This window comes from Bos taurus, chromosome 13, assembly GCF_002263795.3.
Source record: "Bos taurus isolate L1 Dominette 01449 registration number 42190680 breed Hereford chromosome 13, ARS-UCD2.0, whole genome shotgun sequence".
NCBI classification, from domain to species: domain Eukaryota; kingdom Metazoa; phylum Chordata; class Mammalia; order Artiodactyla; family Bovidae; genus Bos; species Bos taurus.
The window spans coordinates 6,894,207-6,912,206 of record NC_037340.1 but is presented as its reverse complement, the minus strand read 5'-3'; the positions used below and the strand labels follow the sequence as shown (position 1 = coordinate 6,912,206).

The 18,000-nt window shown below is 48.3% G+C and overlaps 1 protein-coding gene across 3 annotated transcripts in view; it reads right to left on the bottom strand.

Moving 5' to 3' along the window:
- ISM1 (isthmin 1) overlaps positions 1-18,000 on the bottom strand; it is a 95,180-nt gene continuing 77,180 nt past the window's right edge. The window contains exons 5-7 of one of the 3 annotated variants that reach the window (XM_059892484.1): positions 14,794-14,937; positions 10,611-10,700; positions 1-4,806 (exon numbers count right to left, since the gene is read on the bottom strand). In XM_059892484.1, the coding sequence (XP_059748467.1) occupies positions 4,289-4,806; positions 10,611-10,700; positions 14,794-14,937 (752 nt within the window). In that variant the 3' untranslated portion in view covers positions 1-4,288. 3 annotated transcript variants of the gene reach the window in all.

Below are 18,000 nucleotides of genomic sequence, written 5' to 3'. Positions count from 1 at the left end.
TGTGCTCAAAAAATTTATTTTTCCGGCTATCACTTACCATTATCTCAGATCAGTCACTTATTTATTTATCAGCCGTCTCCCCTCCACCAAGAAAACTTGGATTTGTATGCCGCTGCATCCCTGGCATCTAGAACAATGCCTCACAACTAGTATACACTCCATAATTAATTCTCCAATGACTCAACACCAATGCACAGGGTCCATGACAGGCCCCATGCTAGGAACTTCATATCTCTTATTTCATTCTCCAAACAACTGTTTGAGGAAACTGGAATATGCAGAAACTAATTGAATTATCCAAAGCTACCCAGCTGAGGGATCCAGGACTGGGATCTAGGCAGTCTGACTCAGTCCTCACACTCTTCTGCCCCCATCCCTTGCCTGATGACATCCGCCAGGTACCAAGCCTGAGGCTGGGAGCCAAGGAATGCATGAGACCCCACATCTGCCCTTAAGGTCTAGCCAACAGCAGTGGTTGACATGGGGCTGGGGTGCAGCAGGGGAAACAGGCTGGTCTCTGTTCTTATCCATGGGGCAGGCTGTCTTTTAGAAAGTCAGGCTCTGCTGATCACCCAGCCTGAGAAAGGGCTGAGCTATAGGATTCAGATCCTCTTGCGGAATATGGAAGGACTGGGCAGAGCTGAAGCCAGGCCTTCCGTCACCAACGTGAGACATCCTGAAGGTTGGTGGAGGGACATTTGGCAGATTTGAACAACCTGATCAAAGGCAGAGTGAGCTGGAGCAAAGCCCCTAATCCTAAGTGGTGGGAAGAATTAGAAAAAGAGTTGAGTAGGGGATACGGTTAAGAACATGGACTTAGTGATCAGACAGAATGGGCTGCAGCCAGCTTTGCCATGTACACAGCCTCATGAGCTTGGGCAGGTTAGAGGACCTTCTTGGGCTTTTTGTGCCTTGTCTGTAAAACGGATGTAACCTGCTTGACTCCGCGGTAGAGTGATCAGCACAGAGGAACAAAGTGTGTCTTCTGGAAGGGTGGCTGGTCTGGTACCTATTCTTGGATCTGTGGTCCCTGGTCTCAGGGTGGGGAAATCTACTCCTTGGCCACTGAGCTACAAAGTTGGAAAGACTTGGAGACTAATCATGGTGGATGCTTGAATGGGGCCAGGAAGCTGCCCAGCTCCTCGGGGGCCTCGTCTTCATCCTTCCCACACACGGCCACCAGAGGGCCTTGGCTCCTCTGTCCACGGCTGTTGGCTTGCTCAGCCACGGCCCCCCAGAGCCCCAGTGGGTTGCTGGAGAAAGGGCTCTCTTTCCAAGGATCAGCCAAGGAGCAAGGCTTTCAATGAGAGGGGTTTGCAGTCACTGGTGCTACAGGCGAGGGAGCAGACAGACTACCCTGCGGTGGGCAAAGTTGGCCCTTGAGCACATGATCTGCTTTCCATGAAGGGATTACCCAAGGTTACCCTGGGGCTGGCTTGGGGCCCTTAGTGAATAAGGGACATCTGGATAGAGGCAAATTATAGTTCAGCAAATTTCCAGACAGGATGGCAATGTCTGGATGATGGGTGGGAGGCTAGTGGTGTTCCCAGTAGGTGAAGGGCCCAGGAACCCTCCCAAGCTCCCAATTCACCTCATCTTCTAACTCTCAGTTCATTTTGTCAGTAAGGTCTGATATTAAGAGGCAAGGAGGCCATTGGAAATGTTGCTCATATCAGCTATTTGGACTATAGTAGGAAAGAGCTTTCATTTTCCATGCTAAGTGAAGTGAAAGTGTTAGTTGCTCAGTCGTGTCTGACTTTTTGTGACCCCATGGACTATAGCCTGCCAGGTTCCTCTGTCCAGGGGATTCTCCAGGCCAGAATACTGGAGTGGGTAGCCTTTCCCTTCTCCAGGGGATCTTCCCAACCCAGGGATCGAACCCACGTCTCCCGCATTGTGGGCGGATTCTTTACCAGCTGAGCCACCAGCCCATGTAGGAAGCCCATGCTAAATCCTTAACAAAAACACCTTAGACATGGCTCCATAACCTGCTATTCTTATCCCTCTGGCTTGTCACTCTAAACATCCCAGTTTTCAGAAATCACCACGCTCTTGCCTGGTTCCTTGCGTCTGCCCACCGTGTCTCCTTATTCTGAAGGCATCCACCTGCTCTCCCTCTTCTAACATTCCTCCCTTGGATCCAGCAGGTACCGCCCCGCTTCCTGCCTCTGTTTTCCCAGAGGACTTTCTACTTATCCTTTACAGAACACTTATCAGAGGGGGTGATTGCTGTATGTTTGTGTCTCTCCTCATCACTAAAATGAGCCTCTCACGTGATTCATCTTCACTCACTCTGCTTGAATACCTGTCCTGAGATACTCGCCATCTCGAAGGCGATGCATTCCATCGCAACCAACTCTCTTGGCAAAAATGGTTTTCCTATTATTAGGAACCAAATCTTCCCTGATATATGAACCTACTGATTCTCTCCCCAGCAATTCAGTTGCCTAAAATTCTTTCAAATCGGAATACAGATTCTCTTCCCATAGTTAGGAATAGATCTCAAATATAAATATCCTGAGAGTGGGCAATATATGTATAACTTATTCTCAAGTATAAATGACTGAAAAGAGCTTTCCCATAAAACAAGATCTTACTAAGAGAACCCAAGGGTAGGATTAGGAATATAAGGATGTGAAAAATTTGATATAGTAGACAGAAATGGACTAGGAAATGAAAGATGGGCCCGATTTGACCTGTTATTTCTGAGTTTTGGTTTCCTCATCTGGAAAAGGAATCACTTGCAGGATGAAGAATTCTATTTATTACTGTAATTGCAAAATTTTGTGTGGAAGTGGTCCATTCACCTGGGCTTGTCTTAAGCCTTTGATTTGGCTTGGCTTTCTCAGAGCTTTCTTAGCTCTGGATGGGCAAAAATTTGCACGTGTGTCAATGAGCTTCAGTCTCTTGGGGACTGGGTTGATGTTCTTGGTGCCAAAGGTACTGACTCACACCACTCACCATTACATCCATCAATGAGCCTTCTATTCCCACCTGTTTTGAACCTTCCTCTCCCCTGCCTTGAAACCCTGCTTTACCATGGCTATTTGTGGAATTTGTATCATAAATATATGCAGGTAACACATTTACTGCAGGTAACACATTTTATTATGATTTTATTATATAATCTCTTTTCCTGGAGTTTTGCAAGTAAAGACTGCATAAGAACCAACTCTTTATTTGTCCTAAGTTCCACCCTACAGAACCAGGCCAATATTATAATTGCTTGATGCACAAGACTCAGTGACTCAATAAATACTTTACAAAAATAATGTATTTTTTTTCCTTTCTTAAAACATAAAAAATTAGGATTTTCTAGATGAGTTCCCTTCCTCATTTTTATATTTATTTACTGGAAATATATTGGTGGAGAAAAAAATTGTTAAGATGGTATGAAAATAAAATAGATGAAATGAAGTTCATGTTCTTTCTCCATTTATTTTGCAGTTTTCTTTGGAAAAGTGCTAATCCTTGTTTTTAAGTCTGACCTTCCTGTAGCCTTCTGAACCTATTAAGGCATGAGCAGAAATTCTACCATTCTGGGGTCTTTTAGTAGAATTACAGCATTGTGCTAATATCATCCTATATTTTAAAGCTTATTTAAAACCAGGTCTCAGATTTGCTCTTAAAATATCCAGCTGCTCCCCCTCTACCCCCTACCAGTCTGAGGGAAGGGCATTTTGGCAGCTGAGACTTCAGCAAGGTACTTCACTGGCTAACTCACCTTTGGTTTCAGGTTTTCTTATGTTGATATCCTTCTATTGCATTTCTCATTTTTAAGAAGTCATTCCTGGAAAAATTCCCTTTCTCTTCCACCTCCCTAAGCCTCTTTCTGAACTCTCACGGAAGTGATTAAATAATTTCGGGATGACAACTCCAGAGAAAAGGTTATGCATAAATCACATTCATATTAAATAAGTTATACATAAAACTGCTTATCACGTTTACAATTTCAGTCTCTTTGCCCCATTGCTTCTCTGGGAACCGCTGAATCCGAGGTGAGTTGAATTCCACCCACCACGACTTCCAGGTTCTTCTTCCGGCTTCTTTCTCTACATCCTCCTGAGAACGTCCCTCCCTCGGAAGAGTTCCAAGGGGACTGCTGACATTGAAGATGGCAACGGTGGCTGCAGATGGCAGTTGCGAGGGGCTGGCGCCAAGCCCTCGTGTAACTCACGACAAATGTGGTATATACACACGTGTACATGTACGCTGGTGAGAGCTGCTCTCCGCCGGGCTGCGATCAGCACGGGGCGTTTGTGTCGGGAACACCAGCGGCGGCGTCTCTTTAATACTCCCTGGCCTCTTGAAACTGCTTGATGTAATCTTCGTCGGAGGGGCTCTCCGTGCACTTCTGTCCGTTGTTGGGAGGCCGAGCCTCGTTATACCTGCTCCAGTCGCCCTTGCAGATGATCCAGGGCAGGATGTCCACTTTGTAGTGGAGCTCCGCGGAGAACTCAGTGCTGATGAGGTTGGGCGTCCCCGCCCCTTTGCCCCTGGTGATAAGCTGCATGTTGTCGCCGTAGCAACAGTGCTGGGCAGCCAGCGTGGTGCTCTCCAGGGACAACATGGAGCGAATGCAATACCGGGCTGTGGGTTTATAGATCTCCAGCTTCTCCTTGGGCCCGCTGGCGTCCTTCCAGCGGAAGTCCTTGCGCTTGATGCGGTCGAAGATGTCAGCTGTGCTGTAGGCCACCTCGGTGGGGTAGGAGCAGGGGCAGCTAGGCAGGTCGTTGATCACCTTATGCATGTATTTCTTTAGGAACTCGCTCTTGCAACTCATCCAGCGCTCACAGCTGTCCGTGTCTGAAAAAGGCCACAGAGAAACTTCTCATCACGTGCAAAACTGGGAGCAGGATGACTTTTAAAGTCAACCTCTCCATTCTGAGTGGCAGCCCCTGGTGTGGTGAACACACTCACTGTCTTTGAACTTGGGAATTTCTTTGTCCACAAGGTTCTCTGCACCACCAATTCCTTAGTTTATATTATGAAAAAACTTTCCGATACACAGGAGAGAAAATATACTTATATGACTGCCTAGATGCCATCACCTAGACTCAATCATCATTATATTACCCTCCTTAAAATTTTCTTTTGGAAATATATAACATTATTATTCCCAAACCAGTCAATGCTAAAGGAAATCAACCCTGGAAGGTTGATTTCAATTCACTGGAAGGACTGATGCTGAAGCTCCAATACTTTGGCTACCTAGTGCAAAGAGCCAACTCATTGGAAAAGCCCCTGATGCCGGGAAAGATTGAAGGCAGGAGGAGAAGGGGGTGGCAGAGGATGAGATGGTGAGACAAAATCACTGACTCAATGGAAATTCTAGGAGATGGTAGAGGACAGAGGAGCCTGGCCTGCTGTAGATCATGGGGTCGCAAGAGTCGGACATGGTTTAGTGACTGAAAAACAACAAGTTTTAGTAGGCATCTACAAAAAAAAAAGGTGTATTTTCCATGGTTTCCTGAATAACCATAAGCCCATTATCTATTACTCATAACCAAATGAACAATAATTCAGAGATCCATTTTGAATCTTCCCTTTAAATAAGCAACGAGTGATAGAAAGTACCTCAAAGTAATACTTGTAAGACTAAGTTTTATTCTACCACTCACTGTCTTGTTTAAACTAGGCCTAACCTCTTAACCTTGGGCAGGAAACAGTAACAATCATTATATGCAAATCTCCATGAAAGATGCCTTAAAGAAGAGGCTGGTGGACCCTGGTTTCAGAGAATTTAACATTTGGCCCAAGGCCACTGACCTGTAGGCTTATAGCCAGAACTTGTCATCAGAGGTGTATCGTGATTGGCCGTTACAGTATTTAAAAATAATGAATTAATTGCCAATATTTAAGAATTAGTTGATTCTATTTACTCATGTAGATTCCCTGTTCCATTTGGAAAAACAAAAGATATGCCGATGCTGGGCCTACATTGTTCCCATGGGAACAAGTGGTCCTGTGAACAGGGGACAAGTGACCACTTCTTGGTCAAGGCAGGAGGTCGCCGATTTGTCACCTTCCCTGCCTGATCCCGTCCCTGTGGGTGTTCACTCTGGGTCCTTCAGTCGTCAGAGTCTAGGGCTTCTTGGTTGGTGAAGTCTGTGTTTTCCCAAATGCTGAGACAAAGATGCAGTGGAGACAGTTCTTTGGGAGGTGAGTCTGGGAAACACCAGCAGGGAAGGAGGCAGGACAGGGAAGGAGGGGGCAGTGTGGAGTGTGGATCAAACACGTAACCACTGGAGAGACTGGAGTCTCTTTTCCCAGGACCCAGGAAACCCATTCAGAGTCAGGGTGGACCTTTACCTAAGGTCCGTGATCCTGCGAAACAGCCAAGGTTAAGAAATCTCCCCACTTTTGCACATTTTGGAAAACCACTGACTGTAAGAACCCTCTTCCCCACAGGACATGGTAAGTCTCACCGCTGCCCCTGTGTTTCCTGTGACAAAACCAGACACAGGGACTTCCCTGGTGGTCCAGTGGTTAAGACTTGGCACTCCCAAAGCAGGGGATCCAGATTTGCGTCCCGGTCAGGGAACGAGACCCTGCATGCCACGATTAAAGATCCCGCATGCTGCAACCAAGACTCCATGCAGCCAAATAGAAACAAAACAAAACAAAACCCAGACGTAGACGCTCCAGATTCCCTTTCTTTGCCTGATAAATGATTAGCTAAACTGCTCGTCCCCACCGATCAATTAGAGCAAAATGTATCTCAAATAAACTTTAGTGAATGTCCTCTCCTTCTTTCAAGTCCCTGAACTTGGGCCTGCCCTCAGCCTGGGCCTTTCCTTAGGGGTGCCTCCCGAAAATAGGCTGGTCTCCCAGTAGAGCATTCTCTGATGTCCTGTCTGATTCTGACACTCTTCCATCTCACGTCCCCTCACAGGGTTCTTCCAGCCTTATTTACTCCTCTATCAAAGAAAACTCTTTAGCCCTAACCCTTGAGAGGCTTGCAGGCCTCTAGATGCAGTGTTCTCTCTATCGCGAACAGGCCCCTTGCCCTTTGCACTAAATAATCCTTGGAATACAGTCTTTGAAGAGAGGTATTTTTATTCGGCAGGGGCCTGGGTATCCGTCACTGACTGGGGGCTGCTCCTGGACTTCTGGATGACTGTGCATTCATGGGCTGGTGGGCTCTGGGGGCCAGAACAGGCCCACAGGCAGAGACCCCCAGGGGCTGCTGGGGTGTAAGGATGAGGCGTGGGCAGGTTTCCTGCAGCGGCTGGCTCAGGAAGCTGCACTGGGTTGGATGATCCATATCTCAGGAAACCCTCCATGGTGGAATGCAGGGGTGTGTGGCGGGGAGCAAAAGCAAAAATATCCCTCCAGTGTTAAAAAATGTCATTTTCTATCAGGGCAAGTCAGGGGGTGCTTCCAGGGGTGAGCGACCCTGGGCTGGCTCGGAGGCTTGGAGGGGTGGCCACAGCTGTCTCGCTCAGAGCTCCTGCAAGAAGGCCTCAGGGGTGCCTGGTGCCGTGCACCTGCCCTGGAGTTCGCATCCAGCTTGTGCTCCCTTCAGGCTGCTTGTGGTCAGGCAGGGTGCTGCCTGAGGGGGGACTCCCAGGTGAGGCGGCCTTTGCTGGCTTCCCCACGCGTGTAGGTGAGACTTTCTCCAGCTTCTCGGACGCTCTTGCCTCCCGGTCCTCTCTCCTTCCTTCCCTCCCTAGGCAGGGGTCAGGCCCACCCCTCCGTCTGAAAGCTCTCCCCGCCTCCTCCTGCTCCGATGCCTTTGTCCCTCGCAGGCGGGGGGCTCCCCCAGGGAGGGTTTTGAATGTCCAATCCCATCTCAGAGGGCTGGACCGGACCCAGACTTCGTGCAAGAGCAGAGAGGAGGGCCAGCCAGGTTGGCGGTAACTGTGCAGCCCACGGTTAAGCAGAGAGAGTCTGAGGGCAGGGAACACATTGTTTCCCTGAAGCAGAGGATGTACAGAAGGGAGATCATTGGTGTCAGGACCTGGGGGTCTCCAGTGTGGTTTAGGCTCATTCAGAGGGCACTAGGGAAGCACGGATGGTTTTTGAGCGACAGCAAGCTCTTCAATGCCAATTGTAAGAGTCCCAGTGAGATGCTTGGCCGGTACGGAGGGTGGGATCAGGAGTAGTCGGGGAGGTGGGGCTGCCAGGCCTTGGAGGGAGGGAGGTGTCAGAAGTGACTCCCCACCACTGACCTGGGTCCTGGGAAGCTGGTGGTGTCAAGAGTGAAAATTGAGCGGTCAGGATTGGGAGCCAGCTTGCAGCTTGAGGGAAACGAGGAAGAGAGAGCTGGGGCACCTCTCAGGAGCATGGGAAAGGCCTGGCCTCAGATGGCATGTGTGGGAGCATGTGTCAGACTGCCTGCGTCAAATCCCGGCTCAAGTACTTAGTAGCTCTGTGACCTTGTGCAAAGCATGCTACCTCGGTGGGCTTCAGTTTTCTCATCTCTAAACTGGGGATAAAAACAGCACCCGTCTCAAGAAAGTCCCAGGAGGGTTAAACCAGAAGGCAAGCAGACCATACACAGAACAGGGTGGGGAACGCCACCTGCAGGAAGGTACCAGACTCTGGGACTCCACCCCAGCGAGCTCCTGAGTGCGCTGCTGCAGAGAATGGAAGGTCTATCCTGGGAAGTGCAGGTCTGCAGAGCCACTGGGGGTCCTCCTCAGAGGGCAAGGTTTTCAGAAATAAGATTCACAGAGGCTCCAGAAAACAGCTTTGCACTTTCCCTCCAGGGCATAAGGGCATCAAAAGTCATGTACACACAGGACTTGCATCCATTGACTTATACTTTTTTTTAAATCAGACTTACACGGAGTATTCAGTGTGAATGTTTTCAGTGCTTTATGAGTATCAACTCATTCAACTCTACAATAGATCTAGGAGGTAGGCACCATTAAAATATGAAAATGTTAGCCGCTTAGTCATGTCCAACTCTTTGCAACACTATGGACTGTAGCCCACCAGGCTCCTCTGTCCGTGGAATTCTCCAGGCAAGAATACTGGAGTGGGTTGCCATGCCCTCCTTCAGGTGATCTTACTGGCCCAGGGATCAAGCCCAGGTTTCCTGCATTGCAGGCAGACTCCTTACCATCTGAGCCACCAGGGAAGCCCAGACACCATTACCTTAGACCATTTTTCAGATCAGAAAACTGAGGTGGGAGTCGGTTAAGACATTTGACCTTATGCTAGTCAAGCTTTTCTCACCCCTGCTGGGCATATTCCATTTGTCCTTCTGTCTCCTCATCTCCCTTTTCCTTACACTGGAAGGCTTCCCTGTGTGGATCTGATTTGTGGACTCCCTGAGCCCTAGTTTCTAATTGGGGTACGCCGATGGAAGGACCAGGTCGGGTGGCAGAAAGAAGAAGGAGCGAGGTAAGGGTGCTGTCCCTGAGGCTCCTCCCTCCCTTGGCTACATCCTTCTGGGAGTCAGGAGTGTGTCCACTCCACCCAGTGGTTCCGGGACCCCTCCCCTAGCCCCTTTAGTCCAGTGGGTGGTGCGGGCTCCCCGTGTTGCCAGTCCCAGAGTGCTATACAAGCCCTTCTTGGTTTCCATCCACCTGCTCACACCTTTGCCAACAGATCCTCATCAAATGCTCCTCTGTCACCTGATTTGAGCGTGGATTGTGCCTGTTCCTGCCCGGAACCTGCCTGACATGCCACCCCTTCTCATCCGGTGTGCCCTGAGCTGCCCAGGGCGGGCACCTGGCCCCACTGCCTGTGAAAGGGCAAAGCACCTACCTGCCTGTGGGGCAGGAAACGGGGGAAGACAGAGTTGCTCTCTGCCCCAAAAGCCTGCCTTGCTGCTTTACTATTTTATGCAAAACTCCCACAACCTTTAAATCTGGGGGATCAAATGCATTGTGTTTGCAGAAGGCTTCTGCTAGTGGCAGCTGGGTGTACATGAAGGACTGTGATGGAAGCCCTGGGCAACAGAATTTCCAAACTGATTCCAGCTTGGCTGAGGAGAGCAGAAGTGGGTGCAAATGAGAAATGGGACAGAAGGAATCTTACCTTTCTGCAATATAAAATCACATCCAGAAGCACATGCAGCTATTTTTATACAGCAGGATTTCCCCTTGCTGAGTAGACACTTTTAACTCTGTTTGGCCCATGTTTATTGTACTTGCTCTGGCACTTTCTATCAGAGGAGTAGCAGGGTGTTACAAAGGTTTACAGAAAACTCATGTGGTGGGGGGCTGGGGCGGGCTTGGGATGGGGAAGGCATAACGTTGAGGAAGTGCCCTTTCTCTTCCTTCCTCCCCGTGACCCTCTGCTGGGAAGCTGACATCATCTTTTCTTTATTTCGTTGGGGACACTTGGTGAGGGCTGTGAGAAGAGATTCCATGAGGCCTGAGGCCCCCTGATGGGTGAGCCCCACGCCAGGGGCAGGGTGGTCCCACCCGCGTGCTGGGGTGGACGCAGCAAGGCTGCTGGGCTCTGCCACTGCAGGAGGCTCCCTTTTGCTTGGTGTATATTTGGTAAGCAAGAAGAACGCCGACAGCACTGGACCCCGTAAGAGGAAGATGCAACATTTAAATGGGTCCCAGGACGGCACGGCAAAGGCAAAAGGAATCTCTAAGGCACTAGATCAATATTTGGATGAAAAATGAAAAGAAAACTCTTCATACCGACTTCAAACAGTTTGGTGGCATTAAACTCTTCACTTCCCGCAAGCAGACTCACTTCAGTGGCAGCTGTCCTGAAGGTGTCTTCAATTCCTAGACACAGACAGGAGCTCTTTTTTCTCCAGTTATATGGAAAAAGTCACCTCCCCTCCCCCCGCCCCAGCCCCACTGGCAAATAAAAAAACAAATACGCCTGAACAAAGCCTTTTTTGTATTCATTACTACTCATGGGCAGAAACTTGCCAACAGAGGAAACAGTAAAAAGCAGGTATAGAGCATAAAATATATTAAAACCCCAGATACCATTTGCGGCATGAAATCAGATCCAAATGTGCCTGAATGTCCTAAGGAGCTCATTCCCTGGTCCCAGGAGTGGGGTTTTGGGCGGTGCTGGACACACGTCAGGATGTGTGTTTGTCCGGAGGTGTCAGGGTGACAATGTGAACCAGTCACTAACTTGTGTCCGACTCTTGAAGCCCTATGGATTGCAGCCTGCCAAACTCCTCTCCCCATGAGATTTCCCAGGCAGCAACACTGGAGCGGACTGCCATTTCCTTCCCTAGGGAATCTTCCAGACCTGGGAATCAAACCCACGTCCCCTGCACTGGCAGGCAAATTCTTATCCACTGTGCCACCGGGGAAGTCCAGTGTTAACAACCTGTCTAGTGGTTAACACTGGTCTTAAGGACTGATTTGCTGGGTTTCAAGTGAGTGACTTGGGTAAGCCCCAGAACCTCTGGGTGATTCGGGTTTCACATCCACAAGGAGGGAGAACCAACAAGCTTCCTCAGAGCCTTGAATGAATTAAATGAGTTATGCATAAAGAAAGCACTTAGCTAAGAAGCAGTAAGTGTTGGCTGACATTTTCTCCGTGAATATTTGCCTAGCTCATTCTGAGGATGCAATGGTCCACAGCTGAAAGACCCACTTCTTGTATGTTGGGACTTTCAGCACCGCTGATGATGCTGCAAAAAGAATAAGCTGGGGGAGGGATGGATTGGAGTTTGGGATTAACAGATGTAAACGATTACATATAGGATGGATAAACAACAAGGTTCTACTGTATAGCACGGGGAACAATATCCAATACCCTATGATTAAACTGTAATGGAAAATACTATGAAAAAGAATGTAGTGTAAATATATATATATATGTATGTATAACTGAATCACTTTGCCATACAACATTGTAATTCGACTATACTTGAATAAAATAAATATTAAAAAGTTAAAAACAAAAAAATTCAATGTTAAAAAAAGAATATGCTGGGTTTGTCATTACTTGCTCTGAGCAACTAAACCTAGTTTGCCTCACGTTTTCTGGCCCCCTCCCCTACTCAAAGGACCATCCCCACCCAGGCTTCCTCTGCGAACAGGAACCCCCGGCAAGTGGAAGCAGTCAGGAGGGAGGAACAGTGGAATGTGGACTATTTGTTGGAGAACTTTGGCTGTCCTGCTGGGTGTGAGTTGATTTCTTTTAAGGGGCTCGCTCTGATTTTATGTGAGGCCCTTCGAGCTTATTTGTACGGTCAGCCTAGGGGACAGATTTTTACAGCGTCATCACCACCAGGCCAGGGAGGCTGCCTGGCCCTTAAGTCTTTCCAGTGAGGCTGAGAATCAAGACACCAGGAAAGGAAAGAGATGGTGCAAAAGAAGATCCTTCATGTTCAAGGGAGCCCTGCAAAGCTGGGGGAGTCAGGAACAGAAAGGCGGAAAGGACGGAAGCCAGGTCAGATGAGAAGGAAATGCATGAACAGGGCTGCTGGCCATGCCGCTTTCAGCAGTGAGAGAAAACATTCAAAATGGGAGGAGAGATGATACCTGCTACCAAGTTATCTAGGTCCACTGTTTTGTGTCTGCATGCCAACTCTGGAGGAGAAAGCAACAGGCAAGCTGCCAAGCCCTGACATGAAAAGCTGTCTGTAATCACATGTGCCTGAGCCCAGTACCCCTCACCCTGGTGGTGGTGGAAGAATTTAATGGCTAAGAACATGGATTCTGGAATCCGACTGCCTGGATTCAAATCCCAGCTGAGCACTTGCTTCTTGCATGACTCTAGACAAATTAGCCCACGCGACCCAGTTTCCACAGCTGCCGAATGAACACCATCATCAGTACTTAGTTCATGACATTATTGTTAGGATTAGACGAAATAACACATGCAAAGACCTTAGAAGTTTGCTTGATACTGAAATACTCAAAGAGTTCTACTCTTCATGACCTTCATTATCATCTTTTTTCTTCCTCATCTTCCCAATCTTTACCTTCATTTTCTTTTGTTGCATCTTGTCTTCATCTTTTCCCTCTCCCTCTCCTCTTCACTTTCTTCCTGCCTTCCTCCTCTTCTTCCTTCTCGTTATTATTTGTTGGTTTATTTCTACCCATCCCACCAGACTTCTAACTCTGTTTCATTGTGATGAGTATGGGAAAGATCAGGACAAACCTCTTGCTGGAAACTGATCAAGCACTTTTGGAAATCCATCCGCATGGCTGACGGGGTCCAGAACGGCCTTTTCTCCCACATCAGCCCCGTCTTCTGCGCACGCCCCTCTGCTACCACGCACATGCCCCATCTGATCTTCGCTATTGGCAGAAAACCCTTTGCTCCCCCACATTTTTGTTCTAAATCTCAGCCTTGTGGTTTGAGAACAAAGTTTCTAGGGGTAGAAAAAGGAAGTCTGGGGTGTGGGGAATCAAATGGTCTGTCCCTGAAATTTTTTTCAGAGGAAATCATTTGGAAAGTGTGATTTCTTGGACGAGCCTGAGATAGTATTCTAGGCTGGTTTTCTACCTGCCTGTGGGGAACATAGTAGATGGAAAACCACAGACCAGGAGTTGATAAACTCTTAGGTAAAGTGGCAGAAAGTAAGTATTTTAGACTTTGTAGATGGGCTGCCGTCTATGGGGTCGCACAGAGTCGGACACGACTGAAGCAACTTAGCAAGCAAGCAAGCAAGGTTACATATGGTCTTTTAAAAATTGAAGTGCGGTTGATTCACAATGTTGTGTTAGCTTCAGGCGTACAGCAAAGTGACATATATATATATATAAAACAATAAGAATATACATTTGGTATCACATGTATATCATATATATTCTTTTTCATATTCTTTTCCATTATAGGTTATTACAAAATACTGAGTATAATTCCCCGTGCTATACAGTAGGTCCTTGTTGTTTATCTATTTTATCTATAGTAGGATATATCTGTTAATCCTGAACTCCTGATTTACCCCTTCCTCACTCATTTCCCTCTTGCCAACCGTAAGTTTGTTTTCTATGTCCATGCATCTATTTACATTATGTAAATAAATTCATTTCACGTTCGGACTTGGTTGCGTATCCTTCTTTCTCTTCCTCCTCCTCTCTCTTCACAGCCCTTTAAAAATGTGTGGGCCATACAGAAACAAGACTAGACGGCGGCTTGACGATACTACTACAGTCACAATTGTTATCTACTCCAATATGGCCTCTCACTAAGTTTGCAATTATTAGTTAAGTTTTAAAAAACATGGACAATGCAGTTTAAAGCAATAATTAAATGCCAAGGTGCCCCAATTTGCTCCCTCTGGAACTTTCAGCAACTCTCAGGCTAATACACGGTTTTTCTGTAGATGGCCGTTAAGCCTCTGATCCTGGCTTCCTTATTAGTCCACGAACATCCATCTTCATGTGTCTCTTTAAGGTACAACCAATTCCACATCAAAGGGCCAAGTTAACCAGAATCACTCCTTAAATTAAGTACATGGTAGTATTGTCTTCTAGGTCATGTTTACTGCAATTGCATACCAGGCTCAGAAAATCTATCTTTTCATCCTCTAAGCTCATTGTCTCTTGTCCAAGTCTGGTCAGAATTCTCATTAGGAAAATGGTTGTCTTGTAAACAGTCAATTTCTATAAATTTTTAAATAGAAGCTACAACCTTAACCAGACTCACAAAGAACAGACTAGTGGCGAGCAGTGGGGAGAGTGAGGAGGGGCGCCATAGGGCTGGGATGTTGGTGGGGTGTACAAACTCTCGGGTGTAAGATAAGCTACAGAGGTGTATTATACAGCACGTGGAATATAGCCAGTATTTTGTTATAACTGTAAATGGACTATAACACTTGGAAATTGTGTAACTAGAAAATAGAACAAAAAGGACAAGCTTCTCTGGAACGTAGAGCCACACCCCAAGTGCACCCACCTGGGCAGCTGGGACGGTCACACGTCCTAGATTCGGTTGCAGTACACGCGTAGCCACAAGACCTGGTCCGTTTCTGGTTGCCATTCCCACAGGTAACACTGCAAACAGACCAGAGGCTCCAGTCGCCCTCACCGTCTGTGGAATCTGGAAGGGAGCAGGGAGATGGTCACCAGCCTCGCCCAAAGAACCCTCACAGCCCCCGTCCGGCTGCCTGCCAACTGCCCACTTGCAGCGTCCCCACTGTTGGAGGGGACCAGGTGCCAGCCGGAGGCGAAAAGTTATGGCCCCAGAGCTCATTGCAGGGATTAGCTTCATGTTAGCAGGGCCTCTCTCTGAGGTTCGGACCCCTAGAAGATGCCTGTGTGCGTGCATGCTAAGTCAAATCTGACTCTTTGAGACCCTGTGGACTGTAGCCCGCCAGGTTCCTCTGTCCATGGGAAGAATACTGGAGTGGGTTGCCGCGCCCTCCTCCAAGGGATCTTCCTGACGCAGGGATCAAATCCAAGTCTCCTGTGGCGCCTGCATTGCATGCAGATTCTTTACCACTGAGCCACTGGGGAAGCCCAGAAGATGTCTGAAACTGAAAGTCGCTCAGTGTGACTCTTTGCCACCCCAGAGACTATACAGTCCATGGAATACTCCAGGCCAGAATACTGGGGTGGGTAGACTTTCCCTTCTCCAGGGGGTCTTTCCAACCCAGGGATCAAACCCAGGTCTCCCGCATTGCAGGTGGATTCTTTACCGTTGAGCCACAAGGGAAGCCCAGAAGATGCCTAGTAAGTGCTTATTGAAAATGTACACATCCACAGAGTGTGGGGCCATGCTACTGCTAAGTCGCTTCAGTTGCGGCCGACTCTGTGCGACCCCATAGACGACAGCCCACCAGGCTCCCCCGTCCCTGGGATTCTCCAGGCAAGAACACTGGAGTGGGTTGCCATTTCCTTCTCCAATGCATGAAAGTGAAAAGTGAAAGGGAAGTCGCTCAGTCGTGTCCGACTCTTAGCAATCCCATGGACTGCAGCCCTCCAGACTTCTCCATCCATGGGATTTTCCAGGCAAAAGTACTGGAGTGGGGTGCCATTGCCTTCTCCTGGGGCCATGCAGTAATATTGTAAAGATTTTCCAAAATGACAACCACCAGTTCCTTCACATGCACAGAGAGGAGTCACATGAATGGGCCCCAAAACACTCCACATGGGAATAAAGCCTTCTTGGACCTTCCAGGCACTTCTCAGGGGACAGCTCAATGCAGCTGATGCTGTTGGCAGTAGAGAAGCTGCCCAGTGGAGCCCTGCCTGAAGTTCTGAGTCACAGAACTGTAGAGAAATAATACACTGCTGATGTTTTAGTCACCAAGTTTTGGGATGGTTGTTATGCAGCAGTAGACAATTGATGTGTGCTTAGTCGCTGTCTGACTCTTTTGTGACACCATGGACTGTATGTAGCCTGCCAGGTTCCTCTGTCCGTGGGGATACTGGAGCAGGTTGCCATGCTCCCCTCCAGGGGAACTTCCCAACCCAGGGATTGAACCCAAGTCTCCCTCATTGCAGGCAGATTCTTTACCAGCTAAGCCACCAGGGAAGCCCTGATAACTGATACATAATGGTAGACCTAGATGGTTCTTTGAGGTCATCACTCAACATCCATCCAACAAATACTCTATTATATGCCAGGCCCAATTCTGGGTATATGAGATATATCATTAAATAAAACTTGCAAGGATCTCTGCTCTGTGGTACTAATAGTTTTGTGAGAAGAGTCAGACAATAATCAAAAAACACACACAAAAATGACTAAATTATACAGTGTATCAGAAATCAGTGAGTGGTAAGGAAAAAGGAGAAATGAACCAGACTGGGGGCTTGAGGGCCATGAGAGAGGATGGTATGTTATCTAGACTAACTTGCTCTTTTTATTTTTTAATTAAAAAAAAAAAATTAGAAAAAAATTTTTTGGCCATACTGCTTGGCATGTGGCATCTTAGTTCCCTGAGCAGGCATCAAATCCACACTCCCTGCCTTGGAAGCCTGGAGTCTTAACCACTGGACCACCAGGGAATTCACCTAATTTCCTCTTTTTAGGAGTAAGGAAACTAAGTCCTGGAGTGCATGGATGACCCACTCAAGGGGAAGGGGAAGAGAAAAGAAAGCTTGGGCCCTAGTGCTAAGCGCTTTTGCTCGAAAGCCTGAGTCTGCAGCATCTTCGTCTGAACTACTTTTTCCCGCTTTATCGAAATCCTCCTCCAGCCTTGGGGCCTCTGCCAGTGCCAAGCATGCAGCCCCAGTCATTGGCCTCACAGGGTAGGGTCCTGCTCCGCTCGGAACAGGTCTCGGTGATTGTTATTACACAGGCCTGGCAAGAATGCGGTCCACACATGTTTCTACCTGAACTGCGGGACCCGGGCCAGACTCCCAGGCTGTGTTTACAGCGTGTTCAGTCTCAGGCAAACCCAAGGCCACTGACTTTAGCCCACTGTGAGAGTCGGTGGGGGCAGTCCTAATCCTTTCCCCTAACCCACGGTTGAGAGTCCAGCCACACCTCACCTGCCCCCGGGGGCCCCATCCCTTTCTCCTGACTCCCCCAAAGGGGTTTTTCCGAATTTTGATTTCCTTCTAAGACATGATTTTCCAACCACGTGGCCAAGCAGATGTTTGAAACTCCTGCCTCGTGCAAGGGAGGCGGGTCTGCTTCCCCTCCCACCCTGGCTGCCTCCATCTCTCCATCTCCTCCTGAGCATCAGTGCAGTGGAACCGGAGAGATTGCTGAGCAGGGGGCCGGGGCTGCCACCTCCCAGGCCTCTTGGTAAACTCGCCAAGGACACAAAGGATGTGCCTGAAACAATCACACGCTCGCACTCCTGTCGGTGGGTGTACCCATGTGTTACACGCACGCAGGAGCACACTCAGCACCTCCCGTGTGGCTCTTCCTGGGGTCTGATTTGTTAAAAGGAACAACCACCACCACAAAAAGTCACCAGTCAGGTGATACTTCTTCACACTCATAAAAAGGGGGCAGTGGGTGAGTCAGAGAAAGCTGATTAATTCACGGAGGAAGAGCTGCTGTCCCCTGTGGGGTGGGTCTCAGCCTAAGACACAATCCAAGTGATGCCAAGAGGTATCCTGCTCCGCTCAGCAGAAGCAAAGGGGCCTCAGCCACCTAGAATTCTCTGGCAGGACGTCCTCCCTGGTATGATAAGATGGAAAGCTA